At 48.2% G+C, this 20,356-nt stretch overlaps 3 protein-coding genes across 3 annotated transcripts; all 3 read left to right on the top strand.

Moving 5' to 3' along the window:
• Window positions 1-979: 979 nt before the first annotated feature.
• On the top strand, window positions 980-2,992 carry Pmar_PMAR026892 (hypothetical protein). The gene has a single exon (XM_002766761.1). The coding sequence runs from the start codon at window positions 1,081-1,083 to the stop codon at window positions 2,980-2,982; it is 1,902 nt and encodes a 633-aa protein (XP_002766807.1). The 5' UTR covers window positions 980-1,080; the 3' UTR covers window positions 2,983-2,992.
• A 717-nt stretch (window positions 2,993-3,709) lies between these two features.
• Pmar_PMAR026891 (hypothetical protein) lies at window positions 3,710-12,223 on the top strand (the record flags this gene model as incomplete). The annotated part of the gene is made up of 30 exons (XM_002766760.1): window positions 3,710-3,829; window positions 3,880-4,058; window positions 4,103-4,223; window positions 4,267-4,354; window positions 4,400-4,521; window positions 4,568-4,770; window positions 4,821-5,035; window positions 5,079-5,194; window positions 5,258-5,323; window positions 5,444-5,571; window positions 5,619-5,776; window positions 5,823-5,962; window positions 6,131-6,349; window positions 6,399-6,525; window positions 6,693-6,793; window positions 6,841-7,030; window positions 7,074-7,158; window positions 7,491-7,597; window positions 7,643-7,773; window positions 7,829-8,440; window positions 8,496-8,538; window positions 9,558-9,614; window positions 9,664-9,713; window positions 9,755-9,856; window positions 9,902-9,961; window positions 10,014-10,121; window positions 10,435-10,558; window positions 10,609-10,678; window positions 11,872-12,011; window positions 12,134-12,223. The coding sequence occupies exons 1-30, from the start codon at window positions 3,723-3,725 to the stop codon at window positions 12,221-12,223; spliced, it is 4,059 nt and encodes a 1,352-aa protein (XP_002766806.1). The 5' UTR covers window positions 3,710-3,722.
• A 6,356-nt stretch (window positions 12,224-18,579) lies between these two features.
• Pmar_PMAR026888 (hypothetical protein) lies at window positions 18,580-20,133 on the top strand (the record flags this gene model as incomplete). Its single annotated transcript, XM_002766759.1, has 1 exon — window positions 18,580-20,133. The coding sequence occupies one exon, from the start codon at window positions 18,580-18,582 to the stop codon at window positions 20,131-20,133; it is 1,554 nt and encodes a 517-aa protein (XP_002766805.1).
• Window positions 20,134-20,356: the final 223 nt, after the last annotated feature.

Genomic DNA, 20,356 nt, shown 5'->3' with positions numbered 1-20,356 from the left:
TTCTTGTGAAGATGATGATAAGTAATGTTCTTGTTAATGTATCGTATATGATGGGTTAAGGAGCAATGGTGTTTATCATGTGTGTTGGAGATAGAGAGAATAACCCAATTTCCTTAGGCCTACGAATACTTATCACACAATAATAGGAATCATCATCTTCTTCACTCCTGGAATTGTGATGATGCGCGTCGCTCCGTCCGATGGCAACATGTGGCTGATTCATCTCCAGCATTGTCTCCTCGAATGATGAGGAATATATGTTCGCTCTCCTCTCCTCAGCTGAGCTTGGGAATTTACTACTAGTAAAGGACTTCATAGATCAACTGATCTGCAGGTGATCTCGAGTTTTTATATGGAAGGTTGTGGGTTTATTTATTGGGCGAGCGAGATTGTCTTAGCGCATTGCGTGCGGTTGTCGTCGTGTTGAAACGGTGAATGTAAGATGACGATAATGGTCGGGAATTCCACTGCACTTGACTTGGTTGCACGCTGGCTGTGCAGGGTACCTCAGCGGAGCTGTTGATTGTTGTGTATATGTAGAGAATACATAGTAGTATTTACTCGTTCGTATAGAGGCTGACGTGAACGATCATGGTGGTAGGAGTAGTCGTTTGAATAGCATTGGCGTTGTTGTTTAATCTGGCTAGGAGCTCACTTTCAGTGTTATGTTATATGCCTCTGGAACAAGATTGTACAGATTCGTCTACCTTCGTACACCTTCCATAATTTTTACGAGTGTTTTCGTATTACAGGTTTTCATCCTATCGTCACCTGCGACGGTCTCATCGTCGTGTATGTGGTTGTATGAATAAAGGAAGATTTGGTTAAAGCCTGATGAAGGAGCTCGTGGAGATTGTTATTGGCCTTGGCTTGTGAGACGAATCTTAGGTCGGAGTTGGTAAGATACGAATCATGTACGAAACATGAGTTTCTACTTATTGGACTCATTGTGTTGAGTGTAGTTAGATGATGGTTGTTCAGGCTTAGTGTTGATGCCTATTGAACCCTGCTCATCGTCGTCGTCGCTGAACCCCTCCTCCTCCTCCTCGTGCTCAACCTCCCGTCCCCATCACTACCCACATGGCCACCTCCGGATATCATCGAGACAGTTACGAAGACCTGATGCAGTTGTTATCGAAAATGGAAGATTATGATGATGAATTACTACGTGAAGGGATTAGTGAATTGGAAGGTGCTTTGGTGGCTGAACCTAGAGGCTTGTCGGAAGAAGTGTGGTATTACTTGCATCATGAGTTGAGGGAAAATGGGTATGTACTTGTTGAAGTTGACGCTGATCCTATGAAGGGTACTGATGATCCTGTGCAGAAGGTGGTGATAGAAGCTATGGACAGCGGTATGGCGTTTGAGGCGGGCGAGCTGGATGGGTACTCGGGAGAGAACGGTGATCTGTTGGGAAGTGTAGGAAGTGTGGTACGAAGACTGATGAGGGGGGACAGGCAGGAAAATTGTTGGTGTGTTATGAACTTGTGGGGATTCAAGTCGACTACGAATTTTCTGGCGGACAACTCTGTGAATCCTCTGAGTCGAATTATTGGGGAGTATTATCGTAGGAGCGGCGTGACCGACTTCGTGACGGCTTATGACACTGACGAGACCCTCCTACGGTGTTGGTCGGGCTATGCTTTACAACCTGATGATGGTAGTAGAGGTAGTCGGCTGGTCGTACCAAATGCTTATTATCATGTACTCACTGTTGTCAATGTCCTGGATGAGGACATGGTGGTGAGGTTAGAGGGGCTCAGGGGAGAGCGGGAGGTGACGTTATGCAAAGGGGAAGTATTGGCTGTTACTCCGGAGTATGCGGCTTACACTGTAAAGGGTGGTGGAGTGTATTCATGCTTTACCTGGCCGGCTAAGGCATATCATACGATGGAGCCTCTTGAAGAGCTGGATGTGACCTTGTATAGGAGCCGTGCGGGGCCGTATCATGAGGTTAGTAGTACTTCTAATATGAGGACTGTGATGACTGGTTGTCCGCACTGTATGCGGCCGATCGGTCTTGAGCTTGTGGATACGTCCTGGGGTGGACACTGTGAGAGTGGTGGTGATTCTTATGCGTTTGTGTCGATGTATTATGCTCCTGATGGTGGTAAGGGATGGTGGGAAGATGGTCCGGAGGTCGTAAGGAGTCTACAACGGTTGGGTCGGTCTTTGGGGGAGTACTGTAGTGGAATCCCTAGAATACTCATGGTTGCTGTACATAGTGGTGAGGGAGTTGACGAGGTTGTGATGGAGCCTTTTGAGGGGTGTTGGGATAGAGTTGTACCTGTACCTAGAATTTATAGGAATCGATGGAGATTCACCCATCCTCGGCCGAAACCTAATCCGGCTGATACTGAATTGACACTACAGCCGGAGTTTGCTTCACAGCGTTGTTTCGATTCGAGTTACTCTCGATCGTTTGGGGAGCTGACTATGCTGGCAGCACTTGAGTTGGTGGAATTCGATAGGATCGCGTATATCCATCCAAGTGTTGAAGTGAGGTCTCCGAAATTCGCTGGTGTATTTACTGCGGCAAAGACGGTGCCTGCTGTAGCTGTGAGTGGAATTTCAGGGCGCGCGAAATTGAGTCCCCGAGTAGCCGATGTGCATGAATATAGGTATATGGGGGTGATGGTCTTCGAGCCAAGTGTGGGGGATGCGTATAGAGTGAAGAATATCATAAGGGAGTGTGAGCATCCTGCCGAGGTCCCGAGTTCGAACCCCGCGGCTGACATTTTAACTCGGTATTGGGCGACTGAGAGCTTGACAGGCGTGTCAGTGTTGCCGGAGGTCTTTGTTGGTGAAGAGGCTGATGATAGCGATGTAGAGTTCTACGATGAGCTCAGTGATGGTACTGACGGCTCGGATGTGGTCCTACCACTTCAGGATGGATATTATGCTTATCGGCACGAATGGGGTGATGACGAGGACACAGAGGAGAAGGAGAAAGGCAATAGCAGGAGCAGTCGAACTGAATGATGATGAATTCCCATTGTAATTTTGATTGTATGACACTGTTGTGTTGTAGTAGACTTAATAGTTGTGATGGTATTGGTCGAGCATCGTGATGTGGTAGGAGTGTGGTATGAAGCCCTATGCTTGCCTCCTTGTCTATTACTCAACAGGCCGTGGTCGCTCTGGTATTCACTGAGATATGCCCTACTTGATAGATGAATTAAAGCGAGTAGTTGAATGTGGTGGTTAGGTGCACATGTTGGAGACCCCTAGAGGGGATCGTCTGGTACACCAGCAGCAGCCCGGGGCTTATCATCCTTTGCTATGTCGATGAAGTAGAGATCATGATGATACGATGTTGGAGGAACTCCTCGAGCTCAGCTATTTTTGAGAGTAGAGCTGTATTGTTGAGGAATGTATAGTAGGGATTGCCGTATGGGTTACACTGTGCTGCAACACTCTACTGTGTTGAATGGTCTGCTGAGGCTAGCGATGTGAATCAGCGTTATAACCACACTCTATTAGAACGAGGCTGATCATGGTGTTCACCTACTGCCGTGTGGATAGAGGAATAGGTTGCTTGGTGGGGTGTAGCGAGTGGTGGGAGTGATAATTGGGAATCGATAGTTAGTGACTTGTATTGACGTCGTTGGGGAGGAATGATAGTATAGTGTATTATGATTTAATTGGAGTTTTCACAGCGGAGCGATGCTTGTGTTGTTATGGGAATACAAAGTGGGGTGGTATTTTTGGTGGTAGTAAGTATGCAGAAGTCTTCACTGCGGAGGGTCGACACAGAGGGTGGTAGATCGACTAAGTCGGTGGGGTTCAGTACTAGGCGAACTCGTCATTATAGGAAGGGAGATGAGAGGTGATGGAATGTGTTCATACCACACCTTCCTGAACTTGTCTGACTTTCAGTCCATCGGGGACGTCGAGTGGTGGTGATGGGAAGAAGAGGAATGTTCAGGTGGTGGAAGGCAGCAGCCCTAGGTCGGGTGGGAGTAGCAATAGGGAGCCTGTTGAGCCGTCCTCATTGATGGTTTCGGTGGAGGAGGCCTTGTCCCCTATGGACTCCAACACATTCACATCTGAACATGGTGAGGGAAGGGCTGTTGACTACGTTTAGTGATGAGAGCTTCAGGAGCGACGGAAGGTAGGGCGGAAAGTAGACCTGTTGGTGTGGGCGATGCATCACCATCTTCTACGGTGGGGGGCACTCCGAATAAGGCCGGTCTTGGAGGCAACCATACAACTCCTCTTAAGTAGTGTGCTTGCTGGATGGCTCATCGGTGACTGGGGTCGTAGGTGGATACGTCGAACTAGTCTTACTGGACGAAGTGATAGTAGTCGGGATGACTTCTTAGGAACAGTGCCATTGGAGTTCCCGACTCAGGTGGGAGCTCATCATCGGGTAGGTTGTATTATGTTGTATTGATAGGGCCAAGCTGAGAGTAGACCTGTGAAGGAAATCGTTAGTAATAGGGGAATGCCTGAGCCGTCAGTTGAAGTGGCTTCAATGGATGTGGAGGAGAACATCGCCTCACCAGATCCTAGGAGAGAGTGGGTTGGAGGCATTCGATGATGTGAGTTGAAGTTGTTGTGGTAGTAGTTCAAAGCCGCCCTCATCGGCGTTGGCGAGGAGACAGAAAACACCCATGCCGAGTCAGGGCAGTGGGGATGTCCTAACGCCCTTTGCTGATTCGGAAGACTCCAGATTGCTCAGCGAGTTGGGGGAGCTCACAGATGCTTATACGACGAGTCAGGCCCCTAGGGAGATGTTGGAGTTGAAGGATAAGAAGGGCCATCATGGTATGCCCCTGCTTGGTAGATTAGCATTATAGTAGGGTTAGGTCCTTCAGGAGGCCCACGTACCCTAGCATCGTTTCCGGTGCCCTCCCCCACACAGCAGGGGGCTACTCAAAAGCAGGGGGAGCCTGAGGGAGAGTGGAGTGATGTGGATATGCAAAGGTCGTCGTCTCCCGAACCAGCTGAGGCTGTTGGACATGCTGTCAATGGTATCGAGATGGACACGGAAATGAACACTCAAGACGACGACCACGACGAGGAGGAGGAGGTAGTTTAATCTTTGTAGTAGTAGGTGATAGTGACGATGGTAGGATACGTGGCAGAGTCCGGGTGGAGGAGTGAGGCAGTCGGTCGGGTCATCAACTCAACAGTTATCACCTGTCCTCAATGCTGCTGCAGTTGACTTCTCCCCGACTGGAGTGTCCGAGTAGGAGGACGGGCAGATCTCCGACAGGGTTGTCTACTGTGATGGGCTCTCATGGATGTTCAGATCGTATGGCCTAGGAGGATACGAGACACCATTGACGCATCGTCGGGACAGCTTTTCGAATATCTGGTGAGTCTTAGGTTGACCCATTTATGGTCTTTGTCAGCCTTCTTAGCTTAGTTGGTAGAGCACCCGCTTAGTAAGCGGGAGGTCGTCGGTTTAACTCCGGCAGAAGGCTTTTCTTTTCAGTCCATCGTCTACCTCCCAAGATGGTATGTACAGCGAGATTGGTACGAGTGTTAAGAGCACTAGGAAGGGGACGGGGAAGAAATCCATCGTCTCCCATACCGAGATGAAGCGAATATTACGCCATAGCAGTGAGTCCCGATTAGAACTGCATGGTGGAGGAGGAGGGCATGCTTAGGTTATTCGGAAGCTGATCCATCGGAGTTTATGGAGTCTAATGGGTCCAGGCAAATGGCTGGTGGGTTTGAGAACAGCGAGTTGGATGAGACTAGCAAAGAGAATTACGACTTGGAGCAAGTGTCCACAGGCTACCGCGAATCAAGATACAGTTCTAAGGTCGGCATGAGGGCATTTTCTTTGGAGGGCCACATGTGTTTTCCAGAGACGAATCAGCAGCAAGCCGCCGATCTGGGCAGCTGGTGAGGATTCGAACGGCTTGACTGCTCCGACCCAAGAGTGGCATCTTCCTGTCATTGAGGACACCATTGCAGAAGAAGGGGAGGAGGAGATTACCGTTTCTCCGTGGGTGCAGGTTTAGGAAGCTATCGCTCGCATAATCTCTGAATTGGTATTTACCCAATCGCCGTTGTTAGAGGGAATTCCATGTTGAAGATTCGATAGTTATCTGTGGATACTCTGATGAGCTCTCGATGAGACGTTAGGAAAAGTTGAGTGGTGGATTTACTTCAGGACTCAGCTGGTTCACAGGGATGATGCGGATGTCCCCGAGCCATGTGATGAAGTTGAGGGGGATGATCGCGGAGAGGAGCAACCATCGACAGACCCCTACGCTGTTGTTGAGAGGGCTCAGTCGATCCTCTGGGAAGTAGTTGCATCGGCAGCTGAGGGAGGTGGTGTGGACGACGATCTCCAAGATGTGGCGGAGTTGCTGGGGAAGACCATTGAAGAGTGGGCTGGATGGGGAGGGGTGGTATGGTCATTGCTGGGCTCCTCTCAGGATGGAGTCAGAAGGCGGCGGCGGCGGCTCTGGCCTGTTGACGGTGGAGGTCTTATGTAAGGATTTGAGGCGACGTGTAGCAGGTGTACGTAGGAAGATAGGGATTGCGGACATGCAGGAGGTCGAGGTGAGTCTATTGGTGTGGGGAAATATGTACACAACAATTGTGAGGGAACTTGGAAAAAATATTTTTCGTTTCGGTACGAATTCGTATGGGAAACTTCTGAGCTTAGCTGAGGAAAGCGAACATATATTCCTCAACACGTCTATAGGCAGTAGAGTTTTCTATTGTAGATTAAGAAGAAGGTGGCGATGTTGAGTCGCGAGAAGATATTGGTTGATGCTGAAGCCTTGGGTGGTTGGTCTGAGGACGTCGAGGAAATATTCAGGGAGAGGTAGTGGTGGCCAGGCTCAGTGCTTGCTGGAGTTCGATCGGTGGTAGATGCAACTCGGCAGTTGTGGAGTCTAAGACTCCGACTAACGCGACCGCGATGGGGCCCTCAGGGGTGAGGGAGGATCTGCTACGGTATTGGCATGAAATCTTCGACCGATTCGCATTGGAGGGGGAGCTCGCCATTGGCCATAAGAAGCGTGAGGAACTGAGAGCTGAGTGCAGGCTCCAGGACGCTAGGGTAGTGCTTGTGAATAGCCGGCTTTGTCGTGAGTTGGTCTTAGGTGTCCTTGGCCGAGCAGGAGACTAGGGCGGCTGGAATCATTCAAAGGTACGGTAGATTAATTGTGGACGGTCCAACAACAAGAGGTGGGTTCGAGGCTTATTGTAGTGGACAGTGTGGGAAAAAAGAATTGCACATGGTCAACCACATGTGTTGGTGACAATATGAAAATTCTGGGAGGAAATTTTGGGGAATTCTCCCTGCTTTCTGTGGACTGCTTCTGAGCCAATTCGTATGTAAACTTGTATAATTAGTGAGGAAACTCCCGAGCTCAGCCGCTGAGGAAAGCGATTACATATATTACAACACTACTAGTGGATGACGATAGGGATGTTGGAATTTTCCGCCTGATCAAGGGGGATGATCTGTTTGCCTCTGACGCAGCTGTCTAGGGCTGTCTTAGTGGTAGTGTTATCAGGTGAGGATAGCGACTATTCAGAGCTGTTGGTGAATGCTGTGGCTGATGGGAGTATTGAGAGAAGGTGTGCTCAGCTGGAGGAGAAGGTGGATAAGGAAATTAAAAATGTACTCACCAGGGATCGAACCTGCGCCTATGAGGTCCTGCTGTAGTTGGCGAAGTTGATGGAGTCGCGAGACGTACTGGTGAAACAGAGGGAGGAATTGGATGCTAAAGTGACGGCCCAGACTAGGAGCAATAATTGGAGGAAATGCTGGGCGTATTGGACGGCTGTGCTGAGAGGGTAAGATATCCAAAATCTTCGCTGTGCGCTGGCGCGCTGCAGTAGTGGGATTCAGATACCGCGAGTTGCTTGCCGATCAGCTCGGCGCGAGGAAATTCGAAACGGCATCTGGCCTGATTGCAATCGTCTTCGAAGAGGGCGACCCGGATGTTCATGTGCACGGTTCGACCAGTCGTCGTAATTTGTCGCTTCCGAATGGTAAATTCAACTGTGCATGGGAGGCTATAGCGAATCGAGGGAAAGGGCTGTTGGTTGGAGGTGCTACCGCGGAGGAAGTTATGAAGGAAATCGTCAGGTTGGGCGACCGGGTTGGCAGACTACAGGAGAGTGCAAGGGCATTGCATGCAGAGAAAAGGTTGGGTACGTGTAGTCGGGTGGTGTGTACTGATAGGGGCAAGTTGGCGTTGTTGTATCAAGTCCATGTACCTCGAGGCTTCGGGGCTAGAGAGGAGCCGCAGGGTGCCAGCGTCTATGTTGGGGTGGTGCTGGGAGGAAATTACGTGGACTGGGAAGGAGGCCGGTTGGAGGACTATCGAATTGACAATGTCGTGGTACGACATCCATTTCCGTTTCCGATAAGGGCTGACCTGTTCACGGTGGGAATACGTATGCATGTGATGGACGCTATGAATGGACTAATGGAGGCTCACAAGACTGCGGGTCAGAGGTAAGCCGTGGATTCAATTGAAGGTTGGAAAGTTGCATAAAAATTTGCTTGTCAGGTCTGATCCATTGGCCTCGAGTGTGAAGGAGAAGTTGGGGGAGGTTATTGATAGTATTGAGAAATCGATATCAGTGGAAAAATTAACAGCATTGAGGGACAGGGTTGTCACTACACTCGAGTCCTCTAAGCATTTGGATAATATATTGCCCAACCTTAATGGAGTTACTGCATGAATGTCATCTCATTATTTTCCAATGGCCTCACGGTGAGTTGGGTGATTGATAACAGAGCTAAGGAGTCAAGGATGTACTCGTGATTTTGTAAGCCGGTTTAGCTTAGTGGTAGAGCGTCAGTCTTGTAAACTGAAGGTCGGCGGTTCGATCCCGCCATCCGGCTTTTTTCCAATTTATGCTGCGCACCATCCAAGCTACACTCTATTCAAGTGTTGTTCCTACACCCGCATTGGTAACCGAGAAGTGGTTACCACAGTATTCAAAGACACAAACTTTTATCAATGTATTCGACAAGTACATCTTATAAAATGTACTTGACCTAGTTCCAGAGGAAAGCCATGAATGAAGATAGTTTAGCACCATCGCACACTTCTCAATTCTGTTACTCCTACCCCGACCACGACATGAGGTCAATGCAGTGTCTTCCGCTTGATTATCGTGTACATTACTGCCCAACTCGGGGTGTATGGTGCGATTCGTTGTAACCTTGAATCGTTCGCTCTGAAATTGTGACCTATCTTTATGCGGGGGTTCACCTCGTCTTTGTTACTCACCTGTTGCCACTTCCAGGGTAGTATATGCCCTGGTCATTCACTCTGGCTGATACCGTACAGTAGTGATCTAACTGTAATGTGAATACCCTGATGTAAATTGTGATAAACTGTTGTAAACTTCCATACAGCATGAGAAGAAATTGCCCCGTCTCATTCGATGTCATTTCGTTCGGGGATCGTAACTAATCGGATGTAGTTGTTTACCGGGAATAAATTTCCGGTTGATTACGCATACGAGTCGTCATTGGAATTTGAATGTATCGAGGGGCAGAAGGTCCGTGGAGGGGATCAGGTTCACATCTTGTTATCGAGCAGAGGTTGTTACGTCTGTAGTTGATTATCCATTTGACCAAGATGTCGAATCGTCTCTTCCTTTCCAGCCTCAGAGGGGTAACTGTAGTAGTATCGTCGTCGTCGTCGTGTAGAGTATGGTCATCAGGTCCGTCGACTTGCTAATGCAAATGATGATACACGACAACAGGCTGGGAGGTGAGCTTCCTATCACTAGTGTCGCCACTGATTTATTCCAGAATGCGGAGTGCTGCTGCTGATGAGGTAGCTCAGACAGCTGAAGAGGTAGTCATGGGGGATGCTGCTACTGGAGGAGGAGACGACGATAACAAGAACAAGGGGTACTACTACCTTTGGAATCTTGGCAGTAGTAGCACTATGGTTAGGTCTGCTGGTGTGGTGCGTAAAGGGCGGGGTCATGGTGGTGAAAGAGCTCTCTTAGAAGGGTAATATATGGATACTCGATTCCAACTCTGTTGTGTATGATTATTAAACTAGGCCTGTCTTCTCCTTATCGGCCCGACGGAAACGGCGATCCGCGAGGGCAGATGATGACGATGACGATGTTGCCATGGGGGATAATAGCGGGTTTGGGAATCGTAGAGGGTAGTAATTGTAGTAGTGGAGAGGCCGCGGAGTTATACCACGCTTTGCTCACCACTGTGTGGTATTTACATAATAGATTATACCAAAATTATCCCACCAAATAGTGGTATTACCATTGCTAGTACGATTGTGGAGAACTACTGTTCACTCTCCCTTCTACTGTCAGGAGTGTAGCCGTCGATGATTCAGCTCTCATTGATCCGTATCACTCTCGAAGTGGTAAGGATGTGTGGAGGCACGACATGTAGCATTGTTGGAGAAGCACATGTTTATCACTACTACACTGACGCCCTCCTCCTCCTCTTATTTGTAGGTATACTGGTCCGATGTCTGCCGGGTCATGGGTCTTTGTAAGGAACTGTCCATCCACTGTAACACCACAACAATTGTATCATCTATTCCAGACTACTGTCAACAGTCCAGTTGTTACTGTAAAGGTAGTAGTATTGCTCCTCTCTACCACCCTCCCCCTAGGTCGTGGGTTTAGGTCCATAGAGGTTCTATACCGACAGCGTTGATCGGCTTCGTGCGACGTGATGCTGCTGAGACTGCGGAGAGTAAGCTACATGGCAGAGACGTGGATGGAACTGTGCTGAAGGTTATATGGGAGTCCGCACGTGTTGGTTTTTCTCCAGGAAAAATTGGGAAATTTCTGTCATTTTTTTTGATGGCTACGGTTATGGCGAATTGTTGTCACCAGTGTGGGAATATATATGATCGGATTTCTCAACTAAGCTCGTGGCTTTCCTCACCATATTATAAGGATCCACATGCGATTTTGGTTAGAAATGTACAAAAACCAACGATAATTTCCCAAAATTTACGCAGCAACACGTGTAGTTGACCATGTGCATATATTCTCACACTGCTTGTCATTATAGGTATGCAAAGTTGACGAATCCGTGGCGGAAATCGAAGAGGTCGAGGAGGGGGAAGATTCCGGGCAGTATTCTAGGACTCCTCAAAGAGCCAGATCGTCGTCGTCGTCGTCGTCGTTCCGGACTCCAAGACGAGGAGGCGGTGGTTGGTCGAGTCGTAGCGGCCCTGGGCAAGTCAGGCGTACTCCTTTCAAGAGACGGTCTTCTGGAGGGAGGTATCGTGGTGATAACAACATCGTGTTGAAGACGAACAGGAGCGGTGGCAGATCTCGATGATAATGGTTATGAACTATGGTCCACATTGTAACATTATAACGTGGGAAAACCTGTAGGTAGTAGGATGGTGGTGACAGTGAGTGGTGACTCCCAGTGTGTACACTATGCTGTCCGTCTCTGCTGTACTAGGCCGTTTTGATGTGACCTAAGGTGACTTCCTTTTTCTGCACCACGCCTTGCGTTCAGTAGTAACTGCGTTGTTGGGGTGTTTGCTCGTGCTGTTGTGGCAGAGGAGTGGTATGGATCCAACAGGTTTTATATTGATATATATGGGTAATACATTTGAATGCTGTGATCGGCGAGACTCAGAGGAACAGCTTGAGCTCCCAAGAAGCGCTCGAGGTAAGAAGGCCTCCGGTACCTTCGATTCATTGCCGTCCTTGGCGGGTGATGATTCAAAAGATCAAGATGATGCCAGCGTACTGCCCTCTCCGGTAAGGCAGTCCTCTTCAATGCCTCCTATACATTGTTGAGGTACGCGGTTGGAAGATGTCTAGTGTCGGGCTCGAGGGCTCGTCGTGGACGGTGGAGCTACACCGAGAGGATGGTGAAGTTGGAGGGTTGGCCGTGAAGGGGCCTTTGTGTGGCCTCATCAGGTGATCGTCTTGGGATTGATGTGGATCATCAGTACCCGGAGTTCCTCCTTGTGGAAAGGGTCACCAATGGTGGGGTGGTGGACAAGTTCAACTTGGGTAATCCTTCACAGGCGCTCAAACAGGGTGATCACATTGTTAGAGTAAGTGCAATAGTGGAGTTATCGTCATATAGGAGGAGATTGTTAGTTTTCAACAGTCAGGGAAATAGTCTGATCTCAGCAGTAACATATGAACGATGGTTGAATGGTCAGTCGGTGAGCAGGTAAATGACGTTACCGGTGATTCATTGAAGATGATAGAGTGTTGCCGCAAGGAGAAGCATCTGGTGTGGCGGGTCGTGCGTGGGAAGTGACACATGTTATTGTGAAGTAATGCACCGATTCGTCACTAAGGATGCGGCAATTCATTCATCATTATTTCGGTTGTGTTTTGTTGACCGAGTAACCATCATATGAGGCCAACAGAAGCTTCCCTGCATTCAATACACTAAGCGTTATATTAGAACCTTTAAACAGTACGCATGCACAGTAGGAAATGTACGACTACTCATCGTTGATCCGAAGGGCGTATAGGTTTTTATCAAAACTTATCGCGTAGTATCCATTAACGTTCTCCTTGAGGAGCTAAACACATCAACTGTAAGGGATACGAAAATTCCGTGACAAGAATGATGAGTCTTTCATGTGACATATCTCAACTGCCCCTGGCCATATACCTAGTCCATTATCATGGAATGTACCATACCCAGTCTTGATGCAGATTTGGTGACACACTTGAGGTTTCGGTATACCTTTGACGGCAGGAAGGGTGGGAAGGTTGTTGAATCGAGTCACTTGAGTAGTCTACAGGATCTCGCCTCATCCTTGAGAAAATTCCGGTAATCGTTCACGAGTCCAGTCACAAGCACTGTGCTGTGGCATAACCACTGAATGTCTCTGCAGAAGCGTATGGGATGGCACAGTTGTGATTTATGCCTATCGTTGAATGGATGAGGTATTACTGGGAGAGACGACAAGCAATGTGACAGTAGAACGGGGGCTATAAGGACCAAAACGGAAGTTCGCAACGATGTCGAGTCCACGAATGTCCATTAGCACACGTTGGCCGTAGTCAACGCTCATAGCTGCGGAGGTCCCCGGCTCGATCCCCACCCACGGTACAACTGAACTCAAGAGAAGAAGTATCACGGTAGGAGCTTGATATCATGTTCTTCATCAATGGTCTCTCTTAATCGGGCCAGCACCATACGCAGCATTTGACAGAGCACAATTATTGCTAGGCCGACTAGGAATGCGAATAACCTGAGATCATTCCCCCAGCTTCACCATTCCCATAGACTGTCCTGTGAAGTTCCAATTTGAACTGAGTCCCCCATCAATTCTAATGCCATGCGTTACAATATGATCAGGCAGTCGCTAACAGGCTTGCCGACCACAGCAGACCAGGCGACCCATCTAGATGGCCAGATCTAGAGTTCATCTAGATTCGAGGTCCGTGAAAAGCTCCGAGGACGTTAGAGAATTCGCGAGTGTGAGAGGCCGTAGTCCTTACCCAGGATCTGCGAATCCTAACGATTTCACCACCGTATACTCGATCCTTTGCCCTCCTGCTGCTGTTGCCGACGCCACACGACTGAGTACCCATAACGTGATGAAGCAATGGTGTGGTTGCGGGGGCATCACTGAAGGGGCTTGATGTCACTAAGACTATTGAAGTCAGTCAGGTGAGCACCGATCTACAATTCGACGCTGTTTTCATCGCGCCAGAATGAGCACCAAGATCTGCGCTCTTTCTGCATAATTGATTGAATGAATTCTCCTACATCATTTCATAATCGCTCAAAACCAATGCCACCAAACTTGCTCATGCATTGAGCAACTCAATACTGCAACATGGGGACACAGCATCTCAACAACAAAAACATCTCACACATTATAACATCAACAACACATGGCAACAACTGGATGGCGGTGTGCCTTCCACAAGCCTCCTCGCCAAGTAGTGCTGGGGCACTATGGGGTTATACATATGTCGACTTCGAAGAATGCCCGTCTTGTCGCTGCAACCTTCGCCCTCGAACCACGGTCGAGCGCCCATCGATGACGGTCGAGTTGTCCGCTGGCGATACCCAATCGGGTGCGGACGTATCGCGGAACCAAAATTGGGGGTGCAATAACAGATCCGAGCAAATAGCAGTGACAAGGTATTGATTGGCAGCGGAGATCTCTTTGGAATAATCGGGAATTCTGTTCGGCTTTCGAATGACGTGATAAAGTGTTAGTGCTGCTATTTGTATGCTGCTACTCCTTCTCGCCGATACCAGAATTCCAGGTGCATACTTACGATTGTGCGCAAAGATGCTCGTATCATCGAAAATAGCCGGGAATTTCCTGAGGCCGGGGCATGATAATGAGAATGAAGGCAACTAGAATCACTTACGCGTTCTGAACGCGTTCTCGGACTAGTTCTCGAGGCGTCGGACGATCCCTGAGGACAATACACGTCCGGCAGTTGACTGCACGGCTACTTCGCTCATCACCACTGACTCACCATCTAGGGCAGGTGGCATCTTCCAGGACGAGCATTCCGTCACTGCCCAAGCCCAGTGTGATTGCTGCATCACCAGCTCTCACTACACCATCAGGACCAACCTAATGAGCAGAGTTCTAGAAGAGTTCTGATCTACGATCAGAGTTCCCCAGAAGGCGTTCCAAAACATTCATTTACAAACAATTTCCCATGGGAGCTGGCTAAACCCGGTCAAGGATAGAAGTGCAATTGAGTAACATCGATGAGGGCTTTCATATGCTGCGAAGATCATCCAAAAATCTAGGAAAATCGAGATTACAATTTCGGCAAAATCGGTTGACATGGGAAAAATGAGAAATTAATAACCTGTGGCATAGCGGCCCCAGATTTTCTCGAAGATAATTATCTGATGCTTTCAGGCGAAGTTCTCATATTAACGCTATTTCGTATCGCTTGTGAAATCTGGGGCCGCTATGCCACAAGTTGTCGGATATCACTTCTTCCATCGCAGTCGATTATCCGAAATTGAAATTGAAATTTATGATTTCTCATAGATATCCCAAAATATGGGGATGATTTTCACACCATCAGGAAGCCCTCGTCGAAATGTGTATCCTTCTTTAGTTTTATTCTCTAACATAACTTCTATAGAAAGGTATTCAAGAAAGCGAATCTTCGGAACACCCTGTACGCAGACTGTGTCCACCTACCTCGAGAGAGGATACGCTAGGCCTGGTGCCAAGAGCGAGGTTGTAGCTATCTCTTGCACGCATAATCTTGTTGTACCTTTCGAGGATAGGACCGTCCTTCTCGGGACGCGGTAAGTTGGTATGGGGGACGGCAGTAACGCTCTGAGAATTATCACCATCGAAGATGTGCATGAATCACCATTGAGCAAGATTGAACTTTCGGCTAATTTCAAAGGCTTGATGGTGACCCTCAGAGACATGAAAATCAAATACAACGTGTAATTCCTAACTTTACGATTCGAATCAGATTGAATTATAGTCACATAATTCACAAACGAATGGAACTGTCGCTGGCTTGTGCTCACCTCAACAACGAGGTGTGGTGGACTCCTGCCTTTGCCGGATATGCTCTCGACGTGGAAATCGGTCATCCAGTACGAAGCCGAAACTGGTTCCAACTGTGTTGCTCCCGGTGCAGGCCCGACACGATCATCGTATCCCCGCGAATGTAGGCATACAGTGTAGATGAGATATTCATTAGCCGTCATTGAGGTGGCCAGATCGGAAGTTTTGTGGGCCCATAGTGGTGGGGGTAAGACGTTGTAAAGGAGTTCAATAGCCGCTTCTAGTGATCCATACAGGTCCATAGCGTTTACTCGGATCTCGTACATATCGTTTCTCACAGTAGTTTGCCTAAGGTAGCGACAATGATAAAAAAAAATACAAACAATGTACTCAGTTCAGCGACGAATATATTCATTTACCCACCTTGTTTTTTCCTCAGAGTCACCACATGGGATGGCGGGGAAGACTCTAAACAGGAAAAGGATCAAATTTCGAGCTGGAGAAACCAAAAAGTGATGAATTACGAAGGGATCATTTCGTGCACCCTACACAAGATATGCCACACTCTCTAGCGCGGAGACACGAACGATTCAACATTCTTTTATGTCGGACGGCGATGTTGATGTGCTAGTGGCCTTCTACTGGAGTTAACCTCAAGCTTTGGTACAATAAAACAGCTTCATCTCTGACGCCCTTTGAAATGATACCATCTTATTTGAATATTGGAACCGCGCTTATCTTTAGTATGAACTTAATAAACTTAGCCATAACCGTGTCCAATGAATTGGACGTTGATCATGCTTAGTTGCCCAACAGTGGTGGGTGTTGGGAAGCGCGTTGGACGTGGAGCTCAGCGGAGATCAGCGTGGTCCATCTAGAAGTTTCCTCACTACTTATGGAAGTTCATATCCGAAATCGGGCAGAAAGTAGAAAAGTAGTTGGGTATTTCTATGTGTGAATTTCCATCTTGACACCAACATATGTGGCTGACAATGTGCATATTTTACCACACTGCTGAGCAGACTAACCTATTCAGTTTGTTAGAGAACACAACCCCCGATCGATGACTCACGTGGCGCGGTCTTCCTTGGAGTAGACTTTATATCTGCATAGTAGATGACAGCAGATTCCGAGTTGTTATCGGCTCTTACTTATCGGGACGGCCTTTGAAAGGGTCGAGTAGATATGAGAGAGTTGGGCATCTAGACTGCGCCAGACGTAAGAATCCAACATCATCATCATCAGGAGATCGTATGCCCTCGAAGACTAGCTCTAGTGCTCCGGAGCTTATATGCATACGTGAGCCCTTATTTGAGAATTGTAATCTGTTAGCCTGTGGAGAAGCCTTCCAGATGCCCGTGCATAACTGAGAGGTGAGCAGTCACTCGCCTTGACAAAGTACCGATAGATCGTTAGTCACCTTGTCGCGTTGGGCCCAGCTGTGAAGTGCCGAATGAGTGGCCTGTAATACAGGAGGCAGTAACGAAGGCGATAAGTTTATGTCGTTACCGCAACTGAACTGAATTGGGAGTGACCGTGTGGCTTGTAGAGGTGATAGAGGAATGTACTGTCTTCCCTAGCCTGAATGTAAACTCAATGTAACGACTAAGAAGGCCCTACTTTGTTCGAGGTGCTTCTCCTGGATGATGACTCTATGGAGGTTGTTAAGACTAAGGCGAGGAGGAGATGCATTGAAGGGAATATCATACAGCGAGCACAGGGAGGAATCTCAACTAGATGTGGCAAGTGAGTTCATCTGCTGCAGTACACCACGTGTTCGAACTTCGAGGAAGCAAACGTCTGCCTCACATGCTCGGCATGGTAGATAATACGACGGAAGAGTGAACCGATCGGGCATCTAGTAACCATAGGGTGGGAGTGTGTATTAAACCGAGTCAACAAGAAGGAAGAGTTTTGAGGCTTGAAGTTGACGTGGACAAGATCCAATGGCATCTCTTTGGAGAACCTGAGTACTTCCCATTCAGAGGAGTAGGAAGCAGTCTCTGGTTTCCACTGGGAACATCTGGCGCTGGAAATACTGAACTGACTAGGGTGCTTAGGCGGCTCTCCGTTAAAATGCAATTTCAATCGGAGAGTTCATTTTCCAGGGACCAATTCCGCGTCAGTCTCCTCGCAACATTTAAGCGTTCACCACTGATACCAGCCTCGTAAAACATTCAGTAGTGAGCTGTTTCCCGAGGAACTTAAAAATGAAAACATCACGGATCTTCGCGCGCCAGGCGCGTTACTTTCTTCAGGGAATTTTTTACGGAGGACCATGGACCAACAGAGATTCTGTCGAGTGAGCGTTCATTGTTAATTTTTGTGGTTCTGTGACTTCCCAGAACACGTGAGTGTTTTTTCCGAGAGCAGCAAAACTCTGAAAGTCTTGGCTTCGGAAACCTCAGCATTTTCGAGCTAGGAATTCCGAGCTCGGCGGAAAGTGCGGATTTATGCCGAGCACTCGGAAATTAGAGATGAGCTCACTGTGTGGTAAAAAACACACCAGAAAAAATCGATTAGAATGGCGAGCGCGTTTCACGGCGCGTGAACGTAGCCCTTCATCACGTGATGTTCGATAAGAACTAGCTAGTTGAATCAGCATTGAAGCAGGTGTGTAGGAGGCCTAGGTGGCGAGATCTCTTGAGGACCAACTCCCCAACACATTGTCGTGCGAGCTGGCTTGTGCTGCTGTTATTTACTCGGTTAATGTATCATGTCCGATACTGTATGAAATTGAGTTTTCACTGAAAGAAATTTGTTCACTTGAAGCCGCTAAGTGAGTAGTTCTTTCTCGTGTTCACTGCAGACATGGAAAGTATCTTCGGGTGACACTGGTTGAAGGGCCCACAGAGTGGCGCGACTCCTTGGGAAATAATAAAGTAGCATCAATTTTCCGAATGAACCTATTCCGTGATAGAAATCGGTCAAATTATGGTTTCGGTATACACTTGTTTATAACTGAGAGGTTTTTCAGTAGACCGATTTCGAGAATTGATTTCTGTGGGTATGACACGACACTAGAATCGATTCGATGAACATGGAGTGCGTCGGAGAAAAAGTGCATTTACTCCTATTAGTGAGTACTCGTTCACGCTTGGGCATTGCTATCAGTTCCTCCTCGCCCCCGCCTTGTTTGTTAGCCATGGGCTGTACTCAGTCGTCTACTCGGCATTCCTCTCGGACGAGGCGTAGTCTCAACCCTATCACTTCTTCTGGGCGCACCACCTTTGGTGGATCTGCCGCGCCGCACTCGGAAGATTTTCGGCCGGGAGCTCGAGTGATAGTATTGGCGGGCCACACAGCTGCGGGTATGACCGGCACACTGGTAAGTGTCGACTGGCGAGGCACATGTATGATCGATCTCGATTTTACTGGGGAGACTGTGTTCGTACCCAAGGTCATGGTTGAGACAGAGAGCCCTATAGACAATTTATACTTCTCTGAATCGGGCGCCACCTTCGCTTCGCTTGATAGGAGGATCGATGCCGTTGTTGGTGACCGAGTGGAAATAGTAGGTGAACATGAATTGGTAGGGAAGCGCGGCTTCATAACAGAAGCTGTGAGTATCGGCCCCGATGATACGCTTTACACAATAGCACTTGATGACGGCACGAAGGCTCATGCTGGGCAGGAGTATGTGAAAATGGCTGAGGACGGTGCTACTAGGGCGAGTGCTACAAAAGCTGAAAGGGATGATAAGGGAATAGATGCACATCTACTGGCAGCATTGAAGGATATGGGAGGGAGCAAAGAGTGGGCATTGGCTCGGACAACTCTGGCGTCGTTGAAGCCGGGCCCGGATGATACCACTGCTGAATGCGCGTTGTGCTGTGAAGATCTGTGTGACAGTCCTACGGCAGTTTTGGTGAAATCGGATGGCTCGAGCAAGGTTAGAGTGTGCCGACATTATTATCACGTATCGTGTCTAAGGGATATGTTTTTGACCAAGTCGCTGGAAAAGCGATGCCCTCTATGTAGGGAAGAGTTCGAACATTACGTGCCTTTGCCTGATTTGAAGAAAGAGCCAAAGCTGTGGTTTAAAGTGGTCGATAGCAGAGGTGATGGGCATCTCTCTTTAGAGGAGGCCGTTGCTGCGACGCAGAGTATATTACCGGTGAGTCAATATTCACTTACGGATCTCCTCAAAAAGGATGATAATAAGTTGTGGTTGCGATGGGCTAAGACTAACGGCGAGACTATCACTTTACATGATTTTTTCCGTCTCCACGGTGGTTTTTTTGTGTGGCTGTTGGCCAACTTGAGAGAACTGCATAGGCTGAAAATGAACGATCGAAAAATGCCAAATTTGTTCACCTCGGACGGCGATTGTGATATAGAGAACGCTTGGTTTGATTATTGGGACTTCACAGGAGCTGGAGTGCTCACCAAACAGCAGCTCGAGAGAGCCCTCACTATAGCAGTAGTAGCTCGGGGTAGAGGTGATAAGAGTAAGGGAACGGCAATGGAAGGGAAGATGAATATGGCAGTTAGTGAAGTAGTTGAGGCTTTGTGGGAGGATATAGCACCGCAGAAGGACGGTCTTATTATGCGAAATAGTTTCCATGCTGCTGTTAGGCTACTTCTACCCAATGTTGTCACTCTTGTGGGAGGGATCGGCAGAATCGGAGTGAAGTGGCGAGGGAGTGGTATTGTAGTATTATTTAAATCGTCCAGCACCAGGGAAGTTGATGTGTAAAATCTTCGCTGTGCGCAATAATAGGATTCGAGCAGCAGAGCGGTCTCAAGCTGATACCATTTTGAATGTCGTATTGATAATACTGTCGGTCTAGGGGGGTTCTGATGACCCTCTCATCTCTGTAGCATTTCCACCTCATCTCTAGTGCATATGTGTCGTGTTGTGTCTGGGGAAAATTGGGAAAATTTTGGTATGGGCTCGCGGGTTTGTCCGTATGATAATA

This window comes from Perkinsus marinus (assembly GCF_000006405.1).
Source record: "Perkinsus marinus ATCC 50983 genomic scaffold scf_1104296971938, whole genome shotgun sequence".
Lineage (NCBI taxonomy): Eukaryota > Perkinsozoa > Perkinsida > Perkinsidae > Perkinsus > Perkinsus marinus.
Note: the sequence above shows the minus strand (reverse complement) of the source record. Positions and strands in the feature narration are given on the sequence as shown.